The sequence below is a fragment of the Apis florea genome, unplaced genomic scaffold, assembly GCF_048593485.1.
Source record: "Apis florea isolate Af1SG1 unplaced genomic scaffold, ASM4859348v1 contig_3813_pilon, whole genome shotgun sequence".
Classification (NCBI taxonomy): Eukaryota; Metazoa; Arthropoda; class Insecta; order Hymenoptera; family Apidae; genus Apis; species Apis florea.
This window is the reverse complement of record NW_028256869.1, coordinates 726,513-750,927: the sequence shown is the minus strand read 5'-3', so window position 1 is coordinate 750,927 and position 24,415 is coordinate 726,513. Positions and strand designations below refer to the sequence as shown.

The 24,415-nt window shown below is 46.8% G+C and overlaps 1 protein-coding gene across 5 annotated transcripts in view; it reads right to left on the bottom strand.

The window, feature by feature from the left end:
• Positions 1 to 24,415, bottom strand: part of pnt (ETS transcription factor pointed) — a 108,733-nt gene that overhangs the window by 38,561 nt on the left and 45,757 nt on the right. The window contains exon 1 of one of the 5 annotated variants that reach the window (XM_086917146.1): positions 4,663 to 4,760. The exons of the other annotated variants lie outside the window; for them this stretch is intronic. Within the exon in view, the coding sequence (XP_086773272.1) occupies positions 4,663 to 4,738 (76 nt within the window). The 5' untranslated portion in view covers positions 4,739 to 4,760. Of the gene's footprint in view, positions 1 to 4,662; positions 4,761 to 24,415 lie in introns of those variants that run through there. 5 annotated transcript variants of the gene reach the window in all.

The following is a 24,415-nucleotide window of genomic DNA, read 5'->3' as shown; positions in this document are numbered from 1 at the left end:
AAAGGGTTGACCGAGATCATTCGGTAGCCAGATAAGGCTTATCACGGTTTGTTCGTGCTTATCATCGTTTCGACGGTCCAACCACGCCTCCGATCACGGAACGAGGAGAGGAGATTTTACTTTTGGACAATCTGTCCGTCGAAGTAATCTTTTCATACATTCCGTTCTCTTCTTCTGTTTCTGCGCGCTTTCAATTCCTTCGTTTCGTTTCGTTTTTTATCCTCTGTTGTAATTGTTCGCGGAAGTTCACGGGCAAAAATCTTGGTAAAAACCGCCGTGTTATCTCGTAGATTGCGCGCGTAGATGATTTTTATCGAAACTGAACAAACCGACGATAAATAATCCTGTGGGTAAAAGATAAAGAGAGAGAGAGAGAGAGCTCCCTCGAATTGTGCACTCGATAATGACGGCCATATTAACGAGCAAAGCGTGGCGACATTGTTGATTATCGCGAAACCGCGTGTCTCGACACGATAAGGAGAGGCAACGAGCTGGTTACGCTTAATAATTAACGTCTAATCGGGCAAAGTATGAATTCCCGTCGCGTGTTATTAATGTAACGATCGGGTGTCGCGCCCGTTAGATCAGTTAAATGGATCGGCAATCGGTGGAGGAAATAAGGGGTACGCGTGGTTATTTGCGTGCCGTGGGAATACTCGTGGATTACGTGGATTAATTAGCCGGAGAGAGTTCAATTTAGATACGTATCGATAATTGGAAATTAGTGTCTAAATCTAAAAAAAAAGAAAGAAAAAAAAAAGAGAGAAAAGAAAAGATAAAATTCCATGGAATATCGTATCATTGAAAAATTATCTCCATCCAGTTTCGTCGATTCGAAGAACTGCTGTAGAAAGATCGAATATAAATTACCGTACGATTGAAAATTTAATGAAAATTATAATGCCATCATCGTCCAGATTTCGAAGAAATCGACCGTAAAAAAGAAAATTCTACGTCCCATCGAATTTGAAAAGTGCCCCTCAAAATAATAAAATAAAATAATTCCACGTCCCGTCGAATACGTCCCGTCAAAATCATTTTACTCCAAGAATCCAGACTTTCGAACTTTGGACCAAAGAAAAAAAAAAAAAAAAAAATTCCTCGAACCAAGTCATCCTAAAATCCTTCTCCAAAAAAAAAAAAAAAATCCCACTATCGCCCGATTCTCCTCGAACTTTGGGTCGGGGGAAGGATCGAAAGGGAGGAAAAACACGGGCAACGAGTGGCAGGGACATTGTTAGCCGTAGCGATTATCAGAAAACCGCGTGTTTCACCGAGATATCGTTGGTCGGCGGCGTGCGTCCCGTGATAACGTCCACGGTATGCCCCGCCAACTTCCTGACCCCGCTCCTCGCACGCGTCCCCGCAACACAACACACTCACGCGTGTGCGACGCGAGCAAGCACAAGTCTTGGCGAAAAATATCCATTGGATCCGTGGCTCGATCGATAAATCGTTGCCGATTCGCGTTTCTCGTTCATCCTCTTCGTTCGAATAAAACGGCCGATTAAAAGTGTATAGTTTCGAGCGACTTTTTCCACGTTCGAGAAAAACTTGTATATATATATATATGTATATATATCGAGGAGAGGTTTGGATTAGATGGAAGAGGGCGGAGTTCGCCAAGTTAATTATCCTTGGTCCATCCGTTCGAGAATTCGTTTCTCAACCGTTTGGAAAACACGTGGGAGGAGGTGGAAGAGGAAAAATTTTGAAACGCGTCCCGGAGAAATTGCGAGCGTTTCGTGCGCTATATTTGAACCACGCACGACAGGGAATGGAAACGACTAAGCGATCGAACCAGAATTGGTTCGAACGATCGATTTTATTGACCGAGTTCGACGCAGTCGAACGGGGTTTATTAATAGAAAACTCGCTCGACCAATGATATATTGTTCTGTGATTTCACGTGTATATTCGTGGTGTTCGTAAGTCACCGGTAACCACCACTTGTCAATTTTAAACTCAATATTTGTTCAAACACAAGTTGTTTGAATAAGAGAGAGAGAGAGAGAGGAATATATCGTCAATCTATATTTCCTTCATAAATCATAACTCCTTATCGAACGACTTAATTTTATCTATCTATGCCCAATCATCCGGAGATCGTGCGTTTCTCAGAATCCAGAGAGAATACCAAAAATTTTTCCCACGTTTATCAATGAAAAGTACCGAACTCTTACAAACTCGATTCCATCGTTGCTTAAACGAGCGAGAATCATCGTAATCCAATTTAATCATTATTATCGTATTCGAAATAAATAAAGTTTCACGGAATGAAAATAGACATGGTCCACACTACCAGTTTCTCTCGACGTTACCTTTAATTGATTCGCGAGATCGTCTCTTTCGAGCGAAGGAAAATTATTAATATTCGCGAGGAATATCCGTTCTTCTCCTTTTTTCAACCACCTCTCGCGATAAAATCATCGACGAGTATAAATAAGGTATCTTTTTCTCGCGGCTCCTTTTTGCCGCGATTCCGCGCCAACGATTCGCACGCGTTCGCGATCGAGACGAGATTCGCTCGTTCCAATCGGATTCGTCCGCCATCGCGCAAATTGCCTCGAACCGAAACCGCAATTAGCACACAACGTTTTCGCGTACTGTTAAACGCGCAATCGACTGTGTCCAGACTGTGTTTTTTCTTTTTTTTTTTCTTTTCGAGAATTTTTGCTTTTAGCTTAATCCCAAGGATCGCAGGAGAATAAAACCTGATTAGGTTGAAATTGGTTGGGACGATAAATGTGTACTTTTTTCCTTTCTTTCTCCTTGCTTCGGTTCGAAGGTGAGAATAAATTAGAGTCGATAGAGTTTAAAGAGAATTGGAAAAATTAATCGACGCGAAATCATTGAACCGAAAAAATTTAGCGCTTTCCAATCTTTCCACGGCCAACCGAATAATTTTCGACTTTCTCTCCACTCGATTTTCTGCAAACTGACCATTTATACACTTTCATCACGCATCGGGAAAAGAGAAATTATAACACGATCCCTTTCGTAATCCCGATCAAAATTAAACACGTGCGTGAAGAATCATCGTATTCAACGCGAAGTGTAAAAATCTACCGATCAAATAACAAAACTTTTCCTCTTCCATCTTCTTCGTCCCTCTGTAAAATCGTATTATTACACTGCAAAACCTAAGAGACGAGAAAACAGATATAAAACGAAGGAAGGGATAATCGAGGCGAGGGAAGAGAAGAGTCGAAAAGGATATCGAACTCTCGATTCTATTTGAAAGGAAGCGGCGAGCGAAGGGGGAGAGAGAGGAGCGAGATTCCCTCGAATCCGTCTTCGACTCTCGGTGATATCTACATGAACAAAACGGATCAAGCTGGGAACCGGTTGCCAGGAAGCGAGCAACAGCATAGCTTCTCCGCTCGAGATATATCCCCCTACTTAGAGAGAAGAGGCCGAGAAGAAGTGTCTTCTCGATCTCGGCGTGCGTTCAAACGGGCGTAATCCACCCGTGAGATTTATCATTAACCCGGGCGCGAGTTTCACTCGACCCGAGTGAAACTTTCATAAAATAACCGGCGAGCGACGTGTGCAACGCGTATAATAAAAATGTAATTCGATCCCCTTCTCCTTTTTCGGCCACCGGCTGAAATTTTATATTCGAACAATTCTTTGAAAAGAAGAAAAAGAAGGAGAAGAAGAAGAAGAAGAAGAAGAAGAAACGGTACGAATTCGTTCATTAACCGCCCGGATTAAAAATCGAACCTTCTTCTTCATCTTCTTTCCATTCGCTTTATTTCTCTCATAAAAGAGAAAAGTTGAGAGGAGGAGTCCGGTGGAATCTATCCAATCGAACGGAAATGGAAATTAATTATTTTTCACGATTCGAATAAAACAAAATACCTCGTACAATTCTTCTTCCAACTCGATCGTTGTTAAGAGAATCGAGATGATAATCGAATAATCCGAAGAAATGAATTTGGGCAATGAAATTCCGTCTCTCTCTCTCTCTTCCTCGAGAGAAATGGCTCGTGCTCGAGGAGGAAGCGTGTCAGGGTCAAGGGTCGGCCACTTCTGGAACAAGACTCCTCCTCCCCGACCGAGTCCCTCCAACTGCAGGAAGCGCATATGCGGCCGGGGATGCAGGTTGCACTCCTGCGGCCTCGACATCTGTTACGATCTGTCCGTGCTTAAGTCACGACCGTCCCGCTATTCGTCACGTTAATCCCGCGGGTCCCAACGATCACGACACCCACGGGGTTAACTTTCAATGGGGGAGAAGCGTGCCACGACGAGGTTCGAGCCGTGGCGTACGCCTTTTCATTCATAAATTCGAGATCACGTGACTCGCTCTTCCTACACGCCAACTCGAGCGATTCCGACGAGCCTCGTCCGTTCGTTGATTTTTCGAAAATTGGAACGAATTGGATCCGTTCGAAAGCAACGATCATACGATAATAAGTAAAGATAAAAAACGTAACAAACTTTCGCCACAAGGGATGGAAAAAATCGTCGATGGAAAATATTCTCATCGATCCGAGTTCTTCTCTTAAAAGTGATACTCGTACGAAATGCACGATACGTGAATAGACGTAAAAATTGAGGGGAGAAATTGGAGAGCAGAAGCCGTAAAAAAAAAAAAAAAATTACGTGCAAAAGGGAAGAGTCGGCTCGCAACGGTTCGCTCGCTCGGTTCCATACCTCTGGGCCTGGCGAAGGACTTCATGGCCTTGATTCCCATTCCGGCGTAAGCGTCGCCTCCGTAGTCAACGTACATGAGTCCCGTCCTCGTGTGCTCACTGTACATACACCAATTCCCGGATCACTGTCATTCACTCGCTCTCTCTCGTCGTGTACACATACATATATATATATGTATATACGCGTATTTCTATCTTTTTCCTCGCGCACTCCGCAAAACGCTCTCGTTATGTCGCATCACTTCACGGGGAGGAAGAGGACGACGACGAAATCGGTCGAACCTCGACCTTTCTTGTCTCCTCCTTTGTCGATCCAACCAACGAGGAGGAGATGGCCAATTCCATCGACGAGGCGAAAACGCGTCCCCCTCGGGGACCAAACGAACAGGAGATTATTCCTCTCTTCTATCCCATGCTTGGACACGAGACCTGTCTCTACCCCGTTTTCTCCGTCCTCGGAGGCGTCGTCAGACCCGACACTCCAACAACCTCGCCATCCACCTCGATTCTTCTTCTTTTTTCACCACTTTATTTTTCACAAAGAGAGAGAGAGAGAGAGAAAAGTTAAAAGTTCAGGCGGGAAATTTTTATTACTCTTCTCGAAAGTATTTCTTTCCTTCCTTCTTTCCTCTATGATAGTCGAGAGAGAGAAAAGGTCGAGGGGAATTTCGTCCGTTCAACGAGAGAGAGAGAGAGAGAAAAGATGACACCACGAATCATGAATCACTACGACGATCCCCCTTCGAGAGAGTTTTCCCCTGTTTCCTCCGCTCCATGTCGATCCGGCGGAGAGGACGCGCGGCAGGTGAGCGCAGGTTGGCGAAGAAGAAGAAAGACTGGTCTGAACACGGCCGCGAAACACGAGGCGGCGAAGTAAGTAAGTAAGTAAGTAAGTAAGTAAGTAAGTAAGTAAGCGAGCGAGCAAGTAGTAGTAGTAGTGTAGTCGTCGCGTCTCGTGGAAGCCGGTCCGCCGCGGCGTGTCCAGCATGTGTTTGCTATCAATTCATAACCGCGGCCCACGGGCTATTTCCGAATACCTGCTTGCGCAACCATGACCGGCCGGGGAGGGAGGAGGGGTTGCCGAAGGAGCGGAAACGAAGAGGCTCGATCGCTGGCTCCGAAAATACGCGGAGGAGAAAAAGGTTCCAGTCGAAACGCCGATTTATCCATCCATCCTCCGTTGGGGGGGGATCGTCGCGACCATTTATCACCATCCACCAGTTTTCCCCCTCCCTATTTCTCGTCAAGCACACACACACACGCGTCGTGGAAGAAGAAGAAGAAGAAGAAGCGGCGTCGAAGAAGGTGAAGAACGACGACGACGACGACGACGAAAAGAAAGCGCACCACTCGCGTTATACTCGCGATCTCGATTCGCGCGAGCGAGAGAAATTTTCGGACGGACAACGATGGAGCGCGAGGAGAAGCGTGTTGTAGTAGTACTTTGGGTGCCGAAGCGCCACCGTCGAGCACGTACGACCGCGTTCCGCAGGTAAGTGCGTACGCAAGGAGAGAGAGACGCAGGGCAGGAAGCCGGGAGAAGAAGAAGAAGAAGAGGTAGGATAGAAAAGAGGGGGGGGGGGGGAGAGTCGGAGCGAGCGAGGCAGCTGGAGAACGTGGACGAAGAAGAGGCGGAGGAGAGGAGAATCGGAGAGGAGAAGGAGGAGATGGAGCGGTGGAGGGAAGAACAGAAGAGAGGAAGATGGGAAGACAGACGGTGTCGGTGGGGGCAGAGAGGGGATCGAGAGAGTTTATTCGAGGCAACGGGTCGTGGGGGACGTGGCGGCTGCGACGACGACGACGACGGCGGCGGAGTTGACGGCGGAGGTGGACGCGTACCGTGGGTTATTCCTTGTCCTTCGCCCCGTTCAATCGCGCCGACCGACGAGATAACGACGTCGAAGATCGCTGGGGATCGTCGACGTGTGCACCGAGCCAAATATGACCTCGAGTGTGGCAACAGGGTGGAGAGGGAAAAGAGAGAGAATCTTTTTGGATACGACAGCTAGCAGTTTTCGTTTACTAACGGGTCTGGATGGAAATCCGATTTCCGAAGGTTGGACGATTTCGTAGGTGGTTTTTTTTTTTTTTTTTTTTTTTTTTAATTTAAACCGGGGAGCTGATCGATCGAGTCAAACTCGAGACAACTTATTACAAGAAGGAGAGCGTCAACAACTTTTTCCCGAAGAAACTCGAACTTTCGTTCGGTTCGCGAAAATGTTCGAGAAAAAAAAACAAACACGAGGGATTAAAAACGAGAGGAAAAAAGAAAGGGAAAAAAAAAAAAAAAAAAAAAGGAAGAAACGGCACCCGGTCGGATAGAGACAAAGAAGGGACGATCGACCGACGATAGGCGAGAACGAACGAACGAACGAACGAACGCGCGAAGAAGAGAAAAAGAGAGAGGAAAGACGGTCGAGTGTCTCTCGAGGGTCCCCACCAATCCCGGTGCACGCTGGCCTAGCCTCACTCCTCGCCAAGTTTTATGAATGAATACTCTCCTGTCGACGCGGCAAACTAACACTGGCGTCGGCGCACACGACCACCCGCTTCCCGTCTCGCTCCTACCACCCGACCGCTCCCCACTCCGCCACCTTTTTCCTTCCTTCTTCCTACCACCTTCGCCGTCTTTCTCAATTACGCTCCTCCGTCCTCCTCCCGAGAATACCTTTGTCTCTCTTCCAACCTCTTTCTCTCCATCCTCACCTCTATACATCCGTCTTTTTTTATCCGCCTCTTCTTTCTCTCGCCTTCGCCTCTCTCTCACTCTCTCTCTCTCTCCGACCCGTACCGCCACGTATACGCGCGTCATCGTCGCTCCAACGATGATCGAGGATGATCGGCGCGAATGTACGCGAGGCCTCTCACGTACGAACACTCGGACAGAGACGAGGCCGTTCCTTCATTCGGTCGGTTCGTTCATTCATGCCTCGGCCACACGTTTCAACAGTGTAGTCTGCCCGGCTGAAACTCCTGCCCCCCTCCCCCAACTGCCGCCACCGATTTTCCTTCTGCCTCTCGCTGCCGCTGACGTCGCGGCCAACGCTAAAAAAAAAAAAAAGAAAAGAAAAAATACTCTATTCACGGGCCGAACTGCTCTCGCTCTCGCCAACATTTTCGGACGCGTCCGCAGATCGTCGCCAGGGGGGGCGGCGGTTTTCCCCCGTGCGGGGGTGGAATGCTCGATGAACGAATTCCTTCCTTAATTTATCTTCTCTCCGCATTTTTCTTTTTCAAAAAACAACGAAATATCAGGATATGATAACAATCTCATCAAGGATATCATAATTATTTCTAAATCTTTTAAATCAACGACTCACCTCGTCCTCCCTCGAAAATTATACCGACCGATCGAGAAAAAAGAAATTGACGCTGCTTCCTTCTCTCTGAGCTAAGACGAGAAAGAGAGAGAGAGAAAGGGGCGGGTAAAAAAATCGGTAGAACGGTTTCACGGAGGATCCGCTCGCAGCGGGGGGCACGGAAGTCGGCTCGGTAATACCCCCGGTTTTCAGCGGAATAATCGACGAGGAATACGTAGCATTGGGTGTGGGAAGGCGAGACGTAATTACGCCGTACGCTCGAACGCAAACACTATTTAACAACGTCGGTAATTTCTGCTCGTGTCCCCCCGCCCCGCGCCCCAACCATGTCGAGGATGTTGCCTCGCGGTGATTAATGCGAAACTTCTTGCTCGCGGGCAAGGCTAAAAATTTCTTACGGGACGTAAGATTTCCGCCCAGCCTCGCCACCATTCATAAATCCCTCCCTCTCCCTCTCCTCCACGATATCGACGAGGATAAACGACGAAGGAAAAACTTTTACCGGTAGATCGAGCTTGATTCTAATTCGAGAGGCGTGTGCACTTATCCCTCTCGACTCGAAAGTCACGCTCGCGAATATTACGAACTGGTTGTGAACGAAATCTCCACGATTATGGCTACGGTTTTCAATGAAAAGGAACGTCTCGATCGAGAGAGAGAGAGAGAGAGATGGAGGGATTATTACGAGGAGCAAATATTATTTCGGAGGAGGAGGAGGAGGAGGATTTGACAAAATCAAACGGAAACGCTTATCCCGAGTAACTGGAGCGTGGATCGATCGGAGAGGTGTAACGAGAGGAATAATTAGAAAGTTATTAGGAATAGAACGACTCGAACCGACGCCACGATTACCGTATGATTTATGAATCCGTTGGAGAGACGACGCGTCGCGAGGAGAGGCCAAGGGATCGGCCGGTTTTACCGAGTAACCGAGTCACAATAACCGCGATTATAAATCAGTCGGTCGATCACGCTCGCTCAAATTTGGATCGCGAGCGTTGCGCAAAATCGCATTAAGAATAGCATTGAAAAAAAAAAAAAAAAGAAGAAGAAGAAGAATTCTCGAAACAAGGATTCTCGATCGTTGCTTCTTCTTCCCCGGGCGGAATGGAAATTTTTCGACGCGGAAATTTAGCGATGAAAAATATACGAGAGATTGGTATACAAATCGCGATAGATAATCCAAATTATTGGTTCAACAGCGCGCGTGGAAAATTTACATCGATTTTCGTATCATAATACACACGGATGCATAGATCAACAATCTTCTAAACGTTCTTCTTCTTTTCCGTTTAAATACTTCCGTTTCCAACGAAAGGTAAAATTACTTTTAGAATTCCCGAACAAAATTTGCGATTCGAGCGAATCTTTCGAAAATATTCTATTATTGTTGGAAGAGAGAGAGAGAGAGAGGAGAGAGAGAAAAAAAAGAAATATCGATCAGAGAAGGAGAGATATGGATAGTTTTATCGCGTTAAGATCGTAAATTTTGAATCGTGGCTATTGCATTTTGCCCCGTTTACTACGTGCGAGTGTGTGCGAGGCCCTCCTCCCCCTCCTCCTCCTAGCGGTCAGCCTTCTTTGCCAACCGGTTGCGCGGCATTCGTTTCGATAAATTAACTCGGGAAACGTTTCGCCGACTTTGTAGAGTCCGGATCTTGCCTTCCTAATCACGGGCAACAGGTGCGTCAACCGATAAACAGGCGAATAATACGCATACATAATGCGTGGCGGTGGATGAGGGAGGATGAAGTTTGGAAAAAGCGAGATTTTTCCAAACTCGTTGTTCTTATCCGAGAAAAAAGGGGGAAGAAAAATCGGATCGATTATTTCCAAATGAGAAAATCTGATATCGTATTATTAAAACGGTAAGATAAGATAGAGCGCGACAACTCGTTTCGATCTCTTTTATTTCTCAGAACGAACTGGTTTCGTGTTTACCATTAAACCGTGGGAAATGAATTTCGCGCTACAATTTTCGCAGTTATATCTCCGCCGCACATTCTCCTCCGATTCGTCGACAATAAACTTTTCGCCCCTTTAACGATATCATCGTCCTTATCCTCTCTCACCCTCGTCACTTGCAAAATTAAATTCTACCTCTATCTTCCTTAAAAAAAAAAAAAAAAAAAAAAAAACATCGAAAAGACTCTCACTCGCCCATCCAAGAAGATCTCAACGTCAAAAAGAACGTCGAAGCGCGTAGCTGAGTGGCCGACCCCGTTTTCGTGTCCCATTCACAAATCCGCTCGGTCTATAATCCGCTCGGCTGGATGGCCGAGAACCCGGAAGGGAGCGCGAGAAAATCGTAACCGTCGATCAGCCGGCGGTGGATATTAATAAAGGCGGAAGGAGATGGAGAGGGAAGGAACGAAGAAAGGCAACGAGAGCATCCAAGAGGCAGCCTCCGCCGCTCGGAATAATGAGACGGAGGCGCGAGCCAGCCTTTCAAAACGAAAGAAATGACACGTAGAACGAGGAAGGAGCCGAGAGAAAGGAGTCGAAGGAGGAGGAGGAGGAGGAAGGCGAAGGATGATCGCACGAGGAAGGAAGTAGCCTGTCCAGAAGCAACAGCAATAACAACAACAACAACAACAACAACAACACTTACGATGCTCGATAGAGCGTGTGTGTGTGAGAGAGAGAAAGGAGGGGAGGGAGAGAGATAAAGGAGGGAGAAGACGCATACGTAAGAAACGGAGGAGAAGGAGGAGGATGGAGCGGATGATAGAGAGCAGAAGCTGTTCCATGGTGTACACTTGCCGAAGGCTGGGCAGGTTTTTGCCCGTGTTTTTTACGCCGTTTATTATAACTAGGAAGAGGCGATGCGCGTTGCGCCCGATCCGATATATACAATGAACGCGTGGAGAAACGCGTTCGATCGGGAGCCGTCTCCTCTTCCAAGCCTTCAAACAGTTATTCTTGGCGATTTTCTTTTCTTTTCTTTTTTAAGAAAATATCGGAAAATTTTTCCGACCGAAGGTTTTTAACGTGTAAGAACACCGATACGACGAATCGTGATCGAGAACGATTCTTTCATCTTATTTTCTCGAAGATGAGAAAATGAGAACGTTCGAAATTCAATTCACCGATATCGAAAAACGTGCGATGAAATAATAACAATAATAACATAAGAGAAAAATTTCAAGCGAATTCTATACCACGAACTCGTTAAGGAACGAGCAGCGGTCGAAGTTGAAGAGGAGAGGAGAGAGAGAGAGAGAGAGAGAGAGAGAGAGAGAGAGAGAGAGAGAAGGCGACGAGGCGAAGAGGCAGGGTGTTTCAAAGAGGCGCGCGACCGCGCTCCGAAGGTATGGTTTAAAACGCGAGAGGTGGGATGGAGAGCGTGAGAACGCATAAACTTATAAGGAACGAAAGAGAGAGCGAGGAAGGGAGAGATACGGAGAGGCAGGCCCCGTGCTCCTTTCCTCGCCGCTGGAAACTGCTCCTTAGAGAGAACCGTAGGATAACCTATCCGTAACACGTCACTTCCTTCCACTGCCTTTATACCTATCTTTTTCGCTCATTTACTCCGCATTTTTACTCCCCCATTCTCTCCCCCCGCCGCCTCTTTTTCTTCCCCTTTCTTAAACGTCATTCGCGTTTAGAAACGCGAGGTGTAACACGGTTCTCTCATTCTCTCTTTTTCTCTCTCTCGGTAGCGGGAATAGAAATTATTTTTTCACCGTCCTTCTTGGATCGTAAAGTCGCTCCTTTCGTTTCACCGTACCAAGGTAACAACTTGTAGGTAAGACTGATCTAAGAATTTTGGCATTTGGTTTAAAAAAAAACGTTAATCGCCAAACGTTATTCTCGAATCCTTGGTTTTTCGTTTCACACAGATGGATTCGTTTAAACGATATTTGAAAATATACGAAGCGCGAATTACGTGTTGGGTCGGGTACGCGAAGATATCAATTTTAATGAACAACTCTTGAATGCTTTCTCCTTAAAGCGTCGAAATTCGGTGTACCGTTATCCCCGCATCACGCGATATATTTAAAAACGGGTGCCTTTTCATTTTATTTATACCATCGAATGAGTCAGTTTCGAGAGAATTTCGCTGGTCATGCTTCGCGCAAGAAAGTTTCCTCCTCACCTAAATGGAGAGCGCGCTTTAGCTTATATACCCACTTCACGCTTCGTCGGATAAATAATCGAAAGGGTGAGAAGGCCGTTCGGGTCAAGCACACGACTTTTCTTTTTCTTTTCGAGATTAATCGTTTATGGGACGAAACGAGCGGTTCTCGCGAAAACGATTCGAGCCAGAGCAAGAGCGCAGGTGTGAACATCGAGAGAGAGAGAGAGAGAGAGAGAAAGAAGGGAACACCACCCCTCGACCCGCATTCAATTTCACATAACGATTAAATAGGAAGAATCTTTAACGATCGTTCGAATACCGGTGTCGAAGGTTATATAAATATATATAAAACTATGATGGTAGAATGGATTGGAAAAAAAAAAGAAAAAAAAAAAAAGAAAAAAAGTAGATTCGAACGAGAAACGTTTTCGTATTCGATTTAATTAACATGGAAATTTAATTCAACCGTCGCATAATTTTCCATTCCGCGTGATTACCGATCGTTTTTATTACCAATTACGCTCCATTAATTAAGAGACTTTTCGAATGTCAATTTAACGAGGCTCGTGGAAGGAGAAAACGGGGGAACGGAAGCGTTAAGAGGCAAGAAGAAGGAAGAAGAAGAAGAAGAAGAAGAAGAAGAAGTCACGGTTACGTGGCCGTGGGCCATGCGCTCGGTTGCTTGGGGTTACCGGAAGTCGAGTGACCGTAGCGGGGCAGGTGAGCCCCGATCCCTCTCCCGATTCTCCTCCTCCTCGAACCGGCAGTGAGAGAAAGAAAAATGGAAGGAGAGCCAGTAAAGGAAGTGACGTCGTACCGCGGGGCTCGTCGTTCACGTGGCCGCAACAAGGAGAAGGTGGTGCGCTCCACCTTCTATCACCTAGAGAAAACGGCCCATAACTCTTTTCCTCCGTCCTTCGCCGCGGCTTCTCGCGTCTCACAATGGAGATTGCGCGCAAATGGATGGGATCGTGATAGAGTAACGCTCTAACCGGCCACATGCCCCCCTCCCCTCTCTCTCTCTCAACAAAGAGATTCTATTTTTGCCTCGATAAGAGTAGATACATACAAGGTGATCGCGATTGAAAATTTCGTGCGATTCTAGCTACATTATCCAATCCAGAGAGAAGAAGATCCTCTCCATCGCGATAATCAAATATTAGAATAGAAGGAAAAGATTCTCTCTTTTCTCTCTTTCTTCGCAATAGATACTAACAAGCGTTGGAAATTTCGTTGCGATCCTCGCTACGCGTTATCACTTGTTATTACCTTCAAATCGATTCCCTGTCCTCTCCGTGTCCCCTCGCGATCGAATCGAATAAAAGATCTCTCTCCCTTTTCCTTCTCTCCCTTTCTTTCAACCGAGAGATTCTTATTTTTGCCTCGATAAGGGATTGGATCGATCGATTTCGCGCTACGTTATTATACCTCGGAATTACCCAGCAGATCCCAGATCTCTCCTCGATCTCCCATCGAAACGATCGAAGTCGTCGCGAGATTTGAGAGTGGAAGGGAAAGATTCGGTTGCATAATGGCCGTTAATGGATCGTAGAGGCTCCATCCATGGAGGAGGCGTGTAGCAACTCGTTAAATAACCGGCGGCTTTCTCGCCGAAACTTTGAGATTGGCGATTGTGCGAGGCCACCTCCACCGCCGCCGCGAAACGATTGTCCCAACGACACGAGTTTTCTCTCGCAACGGCCGATTATTGCGGCACATCGGAACGCAGAGATCGTTGCGTGAAAGTCCGCCGTCCGTACGCGTCCGTGACAGAACGAGACGGAGAACGAGAGGGAGGGAGAGAAAGGTTGAGGCGAGAGAGAAGGAAAAAGAAGGAGAAGGGAGGGAGGAGGGAAGAGGCGACAGTTTCCGGTCTCCCTGAACAAGCGCGTTCACTCCGACGCTTCTCCGTCCTCGCGCTTGCGCGTGCTCGACTCGGTGCAACCATTTGGCAACCCGATTTCCATCCCGATAATCTCCATCTTCCACGATCGAATCGATAATGGGAGTCGATCCTCGAATCGGTTTCTCTCTCTTTGTTTCTTCTGAAAGATGGAACTTGATACGAATCGACGTAATAATAAGATGGAAGGATGGAAATTTTTCGACGGATTGCGGAATTAATACGCAAGCGCGTTCGAGCATACACGCGCGCTGTTGCTCGAAAAAGTATGAGATCACCTACTGTTCTAAATTCACCACTGACTCGCTCACTCACTCGAGGTGAATGAATTTTTTTTAAGAAATACTGGATGGAATCTCGCGTGTTACAACCCGCGGCGTTGTAGAGAAGTTTTTTTTCCACGGAGATCTCCATCTCGCGAAAAGTCGGGGATCCGTAGCCGAGCAATGCTGTAATGAAGCGGTTGATACAGCAGCGATGAACAATGTACAGAAGCGGATTATCCGTCTCGCCTCAACTCCCACGCGCTCGGCTACCTTCGAGACAGGTGTGCCTTGCGCGTACTCGACAAACCTTTCCACCCTTCTCGCGCCAAGAATCGTACAACAAAAATTCGCGTACCTTCGCTTATTATTTTTTTCTCGAATATCGCGTCGAATATCTGCGAATGTAATAAGCGTCGTATTGTTACCGCCGCTTCTCTGAAACGACGCAGCAACAAGGCGAGATTTCGCGACGCATAATCGAGAACACGGAAACGAAGAAGAGTCGAGATTGGATGATTCGATGCGACTTTCGAAAGCGGCTTCGAACTCCAGGTAAAAAGAGGAAGAGAGAGAGAGAGAGAGAAAGAATGACAAATGCCACGACCAATTAAACGTCTCTATCGATTAATTACGACCGATTGGATTCGACAAACCGCATGATTGATCGATTTTATCGGCGCCGAGGACAAATGATTAAACGTTTTGTTCATCGACGCGGCATGTTCTCGCGGATTTCCTCCTCCCCCTCCCTCGCGCTCACTCCCCTCGGTTTCTTCTTATCCAAACCGAGATCTCACGATCGAACAATCGGAGCCGCGCGCACAAACCGTCCCCTCCTCCTCCTCTATTATTATTCACCTGTTTCTTCCTTTTCTCCTCGTTCAACCGATCGAGCAACGTCGCGCGACGCCAACAACCATTTCTTAATTCGGGTTTCGTGCAATTAACCGTTACGCAACACCTTCCCTCCCTCGACCGGCGAAAAAGGAAAATCTGATACATCTGTTTATCGATTTTTCCGATCTACCTACCTACATACATACATATATACACACGCTGACCGACCACCACATCACTCGTCGAAACAAACAATCGAAAACAATCGAATAATAATAATCAAACAAGACTGTCGACAATCGACAAATACATTGTTCCATTGAAATAACCATTTCTTTTCCCCGACCATTAATTATTTCAATTGATCAGAAATTAATGGAAATGATCAGGAATCGGCACGGAATTGTCTCGTTTTAATTTCAGAGCGAGGAGGAAAGAAAGAAAAAGAAAAAGAAAAAGAAGGAGGAGGAGGAGGAGAGGGGAAGGGAGGGGAGGAGACGAGAGGGGCGCGCGCGTGTGGGAGGAGGGGAGCGCGTAGTAAGCGTAGTAAGACACGAGCGGAAGTTGGAAAGGGGAAGCCCGTTGTGGAGGCCGGGGAACCGGAAACGGCCGAATGCTCGTCACCGGCCAGGCCGAAGAAAAGCAGCAGCCAGCAGCCGGAAAGAAAGAGCGGAGAGGATATAACGTTAAAAAGGCCGGTGCACGTTCACAGAGAGAAAGAGCAATTTGGAGCAGAGGTCGAGACGCGAAACGAGAAAAGAAGAAGAAGAAGAAGAAAAAAAGAAGGAGGAGGAGGAGGAGAAGAAGAAAGGATTTTACGACGGGCAGCCAGCCCGTCTGTTGAACGAGCTGTGCAGATCAAAGGGCTCCATATTAATTGATATTAATTGCGCTTGCATTTCTCTTTCTTTGCTGGAAAAAAAATTTCTTTTTTTCCGCCTTCCTCTTCTCTCGAAAATTTCCACGATACCTATAAAAACGAGGACTCGTGAAAGAATTCGTGAAATCTCTTCGCTTCTATCGCTTCGAGCGAATAAAAAGTATCTTATAATCGAGAATAATATATGCAAACGTATGAAAAATCGTTATCGAATCGCATCTTTTTTTCCACCAAGTACATCGAACACATCGGATACTTTTGGTGGCAACTGTACAAAGACTCTGCTCGACTCTGGAGAATAATAGGTAGATTGTTTACAATGAATCTCCAGACGATCACGCGCGTGCTCGGTACACGAATTACGAGCGTGTACGACACGGCCAATTAACAATCCTCGAACGATCGCGCTTCCCATAAAGAAAGGGAAAAATGAAGAAAGAAAACCGAGCGACAGATGAGGAATGGAAAAAGCAAATGGAATAATGAAAGAGAGAGAGAGAGAGAGAGACGAAAAAAAAAAAAAAAAAGAACCGTAGTACGCCTCCGAAATATAATGTAACCGACACTCACGGGTAGAGAAAGAAAGAGACGTTTGTTTCGAAGCAACCGACGAAGCAGGAGAAAGAGAGAGAGAGAGAGAGAGACGACTCGACGAAAGACTGTGACCACGTAGGCGAGACGAGGACGGGGCTAACCGTTCCAAGACGGTGGGAGTATGTCCAAGAATGAGTAATACAGCGGCGGCGCGGAGTAAGAGACGGTGGGGAGGAGGAGACGACAAAAGGGCAAAAGATAGAGGGAGACGGGACACTAATGAATGACTACAAAAGGAACAGGTATATGGAGAGGGTGAAGGGAGGGAAGGGATAGGAGAAGGATAGAGGCGGTGAATGGAACGGTGAACGGAGAGAGACGGGCGTAATGGAGAACGAGAGAGAGAGAGAGAGAGAGAGAGAAGGAGGGGAAGTACGGGTTGACGGTAGCACGCACGCCAAGCCAAGGGGATAAGGGACGTCCAGAGGGGGTGAGTTATTTTGGTGCGTGTATCGAAATCAGAATGCAACAAGTGACACATGCGTGTGTCTACTGTCGTGGTCGGAAACATTGCTTAAAATCTCGTCTCTACGCGCCTCTCTCTCTCTCTTTTCTCTCTTTTTTTCACCAACGTTGGCGTACGGCTCGTGCAGCGAACATACACTTCTAACTTTAGATTGTTTGCTATCGGTCGGTTCAAACACATGAACGAACCTTTGGGGTCTGGTCTGGCCTGGCCTGGCCTGGCCTGGCGTGGTGTGGAGAAAGCGACGGCGGCGACAGCTTCGGTGCTGTTGCAGCTTTTTAGGGAAGATTCGTAGAATTATGCTTCTCGGTTATACTCCATTGCACCTAATTTACTCTCCAGCGCGTAAACTAAACGAAAGGAAGGAGGAGGGTGGAAATAAAAAAAATTCACAAACTTTCGAACACTGTCGCAACAGATCGTACGTATCCGATGATCTTCTCCTCAGTTGGAGAAGAAATATTTCTAAATATCTGCTAAAGAAGAAAAAAAGAAGAAAAGAGAGAGAGAGAGAGAGAGAGAGAACTGGTTTTAATTAAGCAGCGTTCGAGCGTAAGCGAAAAGAGAAGGGTAAAGGGAATACGAGACGGCGCCAGAGAGCTCGGGAAGAATTAATTCCCGCGGAGGTGTTCTCTCTCTCGTCCCGAAATGATGTTCCGAGAAGTGGAGGCACAGTTAGCGAGAACGAAGCATTCGTATGCAGCGTGCCGGCCGTGTAGACGATAGGCGATCGTGCCTCGCCTGCTGCCCGCTCCGTCCCGTTCATTCACTAACTCGCTTCGTACTCCAGTACATTATTGTTAGACAACTGCCCGTTTCCGGCGCTATCGCTTCTCATACGTGTTTCTCATATTTTCGTCTTCCCCATTATTCCTCCCTCCACTCCCCACCCTCGTCCAAAACGAAAAACTCTTGCCAATTTTCACCCTTCCTTTCCTTTTTTTTATCGAATCATAAAAATATTTAACCTTCGATTATTAGAGTCCCCATACATCGCAATTATTGCATAATTGCAAGAATCCGTCTTCTTGTTAAAGCGGTTACGATAGATGGAGGATAGATTTTTGAACGAAACGAGAAACGAAAGGGAAGGGAAGGATTGATCGTGCGTTGACGAGTGTAAAAGGGGGGGGTAAGGAGGGAGAGGGGCTGGTTTTCGCGATCCTCGACATTACGATCTCGCACCTGAGCAAGAGAGCGTGCCTTTCGTGTCGCGCGGTAACAGATCGTTTCCGCCAGACCCTCCACGCCGGAAGAATTATTCAATGGCGTACTCGATAGATCTCGACCGAATTAACCCTCTCCCTCTCCCCCGTGATTCAACCTCGCCCTGTCAACCGATTCGCCCGATTTCCCGACGTCCAATTTCGTGAACATCGAGAGGAAAGTGACGGAGGAAAGGTTAGGAAAAAAAAAAAAAAAATAACGTTGGATCGATCGCTTCTTCTTTCTTTTCGTGTTTTTCGCGTCGAGAACGAAAGAGAAACTTTTTTCTGACGATAAAAAAGAAGAATTTTCTCGGGCAAATTATTTAAAGGATTGAAAGAAGAATTTCACGAGGTGGTAACAAGATGGTTATTTTTAGCGCTCGCTACTTTTAGCACCGTGTTATTACTTTCGCACAGCTCGGTAGATTCGGATTCTACAATGGTCGGGGCGCAACAAGGATTGAACGAAATGGCACTCGAGATAGCGTGCGATCGATCCATTCATAGGGAAAGATCGGCTTTCGTTTCTAGATCGCTCGTTTTTCCCCACTTCGAAATGATCATTAATGACCTGTCGCCGCGAATTCTTTGAGCAAGGAAATCCAGAAATTAAGCTTCCGGTTAAGGTTAAGTTTCCGAGACAAGATTTACCGCCGTTGTACGAGGCGATATACCATGTTGCATACGTAACAACGCCGTTCGAGTAAACGGGAAACTTTCTAATCTCGAGTCTCTCGGGTGATTACAGTCTCTTTTCTGTCCCATTTCGATCGATCGAATCGAAATTATAAACGGAGACTCGCACGAGGCGAGTGAAAAACGAGTGGAAAGATTCGAAGAAAATAACCTGAACTTTGAATTTCAAAAAAAAAAAAAAGAAAAAAGTTATTTTTGACTCTTCAAATAAAATAAAAAATCGAAGGTATCGAAGTCCATCGTTTCGGTTCTATTCCATTTCACGTGGAACAGAAAAGGCAAGAGAGAAGATTCGTTGGAAAGGGGTAACCGTCGAGGTGGCGTGCACGAAGCTGACACGTGTGTCCCCTTAAGTGTAAGCGTATCGAGGGGGGAGAGGGAAAAACGATGGCGAGGAAAAAAGAAGAGAAAGAAGAAGAAGAAGAAGAAGAAGAGGAAGAATAAGAATAAGAGGAGGAGGAGGAGGAGGAGGAAGAAACGTGGTCACAGAGAACGCAACAAGGTGGAGCAAGAGGTGGAGGAGGTGGTGAAGGAGGAGGACGCACGAGGAGGGAGTTCGCAGAGTTCTGGCTGGGTGAGCACACGTCCGGTCATTATCGGAGCTTATCTACATGAGCACACCTCAAACGTACCCAACCAAACCTCGTACGTGGCTAGAACCTCGCGGTACCATTGTGCTCTTCGTGTTTATAAACCACGTCCCTGTCTCTTTGGTCGAGTGAAAAAAATAAAAGAGAGAGAGAGAGAAAAAAAAGAATAGCTCGGAAGAATTGTTAACTTACCGATCGAAAGAGTCTCTCTCTGTCATCCGTGAGAATTAACAACGAGACTTACCTGAAACAGAGGAAAAGAATTTCGAATTTAATAGGCGAACGAAATATTATATTTCGCTCGTCCAAGAACGAGAATGCAACCAAATAAGACGAGAATTTCTTTTCAAGAAATTCGAATTATGAGAAGAGAAAAAAAATAATAAACAAACAAACAAACAAACAAACAATAATTCTTCGAAGAAGAAGCGAGTGGAAGAGACGAAGGAAAGACCTTCGACTCCACTTCCACAGCCCAATTTCCTCTTCCATCGCGTTCTTACCGCGATTTTCCTGGAGAGCAGTTCAAAGAAGAGAGAGAGAGAGAGAGAGAGGGAGGGAGGAGGGAGGACGAGAGTCTAATTTCGTCGAGACGAAGCGAGCGTTTCGTCATCGTGGCCGTTGAGTTACGTCGGCGTATCGCGAGCAAGTGGAACGACGTTGTGGATCGTTTTCGAGGCACAGAGGTCAGCCACGACCTGCGCGAAGAGGGCAGCAGCGAGAGGTTCGGAATTACGCTTCGGTGCCCTCGGTGTAGCGACGAGTCGAGCCGAGTCGAGTCGATTCACGGAGACCGAAACACGCTCGAGAAAATCGGCCCTTTCCGAGCTACCGATCGGAAATTAACTTTATTACACGGTGTAAGAGTAGACCCCGGCGATTATTGGTAAGCCGAGTTAGGGGATAATTATAGAAAATTGCCAATAATATTCCCGGTTATCGAATTAACCGAATGAAATTTGAAGATAAGATGCGAGCGCTGTCGAGAAAATTTCCATCGACAAATCTCTTTTCACCTATTCGCTTCGATAGTCGAACGATGAAACGATGGAAATGAAGAAGGAACAAGGGAAGAATTTGATTCCTCGTTACCCTACGAAATCCTTGGAGATATGCAAAAATAAATTTTACATATACATACATACATATATACCCAACCTTTCCGAATCTATTCGTACGTGTGAATACCGTCTCGACAAAACGTCTCGTTTCTTCGTTCTCCTCGCGTGACTCTCGTACAAAGAAGAATAATTATCCACGCCACGATCAACAGTCGCACGATTCTCTGTCGAGACTAAAAAGACACTCGACTAAATCGATCCTTGAAAAAAGGAAAAACAGATTATCCTATTAACAGTGACGAAATTGTTATTTCCGCGAGAAGGATCGTGCTCCTTCCGACGATGGGAATAAAATTGGCGGGGAAACGAAGCGAAGGAGGGGAGGGGGATGGCTCGATCGGTTGCAAACCGGCGAGCGAACGAGAAGGGAATTCGCACGGGTGGACGCAAACGGGTTTTTTTCCTTTATCTCGGATCGGTGAAAAAATCGGCGGTGGTCGGCGATGCGTGAACGCAACAAGCGGGGGAACAACGAGGTGCACGCAGGGGCCACAGGTAAAAGAGGTCGTCGTTGCGCGTTCCTGCGCAACCTCGACCAACCATGGCTCCGTAAAACACGCCGAAACGCGTGCACAATGATGCCGTGCACGAGCGTTATCTCCCATTGTCTTCCAACCCTTTCCTCCGTCGCGTACCATAGTCGACGCCATATTTCGCTCGGCCAGCTGAGAGAGAGAGGGAGAGAGAGAGAGACAGAGATTCCTCCTGGTTTAATTAACAATCGGGCTCGTCGCTCCATCGACCTGCACCTTGTTTGCACGCTCCTCGCGCTTTGATCATCCTTCTCCATCTTCCTTTGCAACAGTTCAGAAAGGGGATATATTGGGTTTTAAGTCGTTTGTCCTCCCCCTCCCTTCCCCCTCGTTTAGAACGAATCTTAAAGGTTGTTCCGTATCTTTGTTATTCGTTTTCGATTTCGACCGATTATCATTCCTGACTCGTGCGAAAATATTGCCTGGCATTTTTGCGAAAAATCATAGACACCAGTTGTGGATAGGTATCGAACAAAGTGTATCATTCACCGAGTTTGCCGAGATAAGCCAATTCGCTCGAGCAGCACACGTTCGATGGAGAAAACCGATTTGTTTATCACTCTGTCGAAACCAGCTGTCGACTTACTTACAGCAACTACCAGTACTTAACTACAGCAACAACTAACTCGCGGCAAAAATGAGTCGAAAAAAAGGAGGATCGTTCGCTCTAACGACTGCTTAGCAGGAGGATCAGCGAGCAACCGACAGGAAAATCGGCTCTTAATCGGCCAGCTTCCGGCGCCATCGATCATTCAGCGTCTCGCGACTCAACACTCCTCTTCCTCCTCTCTCTTCTTTTCTCAACGAACCAAAGTCTGAATGGCCTCTCCCTCTCTCTCTCTCTCTCTCTCCGCACTATTCCACAACGTCTGGCCCGTTTTTCTTCCTACCACGCGGGCGGAAACAAGCGCAACACGGTGAATTAAAAAGTTCAGTGATCGCGAGGAGGCGAGGTGGTGAATTGGAATCGGCGAAACGGGTCGCTCGCTCAATGAAATCGCTGGTTGCGCAACGCTGTTGGCGTTCGCTCGCGATTCCAGCGGGGAAAAGAAAAAAAAGAAACCTGAATTCTTCTAGATAGGATCCAGATAGCTGAAAATAACGCACGGTCGATTAACTATCCCGACGGAGCGGTTGCTACTCCGCGCACACTCCTTTCTCCTCCGTGCAGGGTGGGGAGGGGAGGTATGGAAAATTGGCGGGAAGGTGGTGGAAAGCGTGAGAGAGTTACGTTGGCGGTGACGCACGAAAATCGAATATCGCGATTCATTCGCGAAACCGTGTCACGATCGAGCAGATCACGGGATCATTAATGGAGCGTGAATATGAAAGGATCGACCTTAGAGATTTCATCGTTCGCGGACGTTGGTTGGAAAATCGAATATTTCGCCGAGATATATTCACTTCGACACGAATTTTTGCATCGCATATTTTCGTAAAAATTAAATAAATCCCTTCCGAAATCCCTTCTCGTTTGTCCAACTTGTAAATTATCAACGTTGAAGGATTATTCGAGGCGTAAAAGTGGTATGGTATGGACGAGTATTTTACAGGGGGGTGTGCGAAGAAGGAAGAGAAAAGAGTGTCTCCCGCATGCGGATAATGGCAATAAACGAGCGGCGTGCACGAAGCGGGGCGAGGGCGACGACTAATGGATAGCTCGGGGCGACGATTAGCGCCTCCGTCGATCCGACTGTCTTCGACGCCTGACGGCGATCAACCGTCTAAAGGCTTATTTGCCTCGATTTAATTAATCGCCCCTCGGCCTATCCTCTCTCCACGGAACCTTCTCTCGTGCAACACAGGACGCGACCTCGAAAATCGCCTCGATTATTAGCTACCTCGTCCAAGAACCGACGGATTCTCATCCGTCAAAGATCGATCGAGTCTCGGTCCCAGCACGGGGGAGGGAAATTCTCTCAAACGTTTCGAGAGGAGATCTCGCCATATGCCGCATCCGACATCTGCGGAAAAAATCCAATTGATCCGAAACTACTTTAAAAGGAGGGGAAAAAAAAAAAAAAAAAGGAAAGATGAAAAAAACGACGAAGAGGATGAAAAAAAAACGAGGTGAAGGTAGGGAAAAGGGGTAGGAAAAATCGAGAAAAGTGTGGCGAGGATGAGAGAGAGAGGAACGAGACGAGCCCATAAACCGAGAGAACGTCGGCAGAATGGCATAGGTAGGTTAGGTAGGTAGGTAAATGACGTATAGATGCGTATCACGCACAATGCACGCCCGTGGGAGCCTGCGTGCATTCGCTCCCACGCCGGTTTTGTCTGGACGAGACCGACAGAGACCAGCCCTCAAACTGCTACAAAAGGGTTCTCATCGCCGAGGAGAGGCCTCCCAACCTTCCGCCAATCCAGTTTCCCGCGCTCAGGACCTCCGCCGTCCACCTTCGCGGCCTTCTCCTCCAACACCTCTAAAAATCCTTGCCTCTCGTCCACACGTGCACGCCTCCTCTACGTATACGCGTTTAATTTCTCGACTTTTTCATTCCGGGAATCGCGCGTCTAGGAATTTTGTTATTCCGCGACTTTATAGGCGTGTACGTGCTCGTTGATGACCCTATTGTAGGCAAATCAGAGGGAATCTCCTCGGGTTTTTCCTCCTCGAAAACAACGTGGTGCCATCGCTGGAGTGGAATAATCGTTCTTCGATTGTGTATGTGTGTGTGTATCGGGGATCGAGGCACGTTGCATTTTCGTTATTTCGTGGAATTATCGCAATCTCGTTGAATTGCGAGCTATTTGTAAGAATTAAATTCCTTTTTCGTTTTGTGGACAGGTTCCATATACATTCCGCCATGTTAGTTACTTTCGCGTCACGAAACGATTCGTGGAAAGGAAGGGTTGAGAGTTGGCGAGAGGAAGAATCGACGAGAAACGCGTGCACGGGTGTAAGTTCGAGTAGTGTACGGGTAATTGTTAATTGGCCACGCTGATATTCGTTTTTTTCATTTTGCGGAGATTAGTCGTCCTTCGTGTCTGTCTTCCATTTTTCCATCGAAAGATCAAGGCGAGAAAGAAGAAGTTTTACACGCGAAACAGGGAGAAGTTTTCGTTTAGAGGATCAATTAACGGTTTGCGTGTCGAGAGACGCACCATTGAAAAGACCGCTTCGATTTTTCCGCTCGATCGAGAAGACCTGGCTGTCCTCGAAAAAAAGGCGAAGGTTTCGTAGTCGATTCATCACAACGATTGTCGATTGTACTCGCTTTCAAGAGTTTTATTCTTAGTCAATTTTTGCGAACCGAAG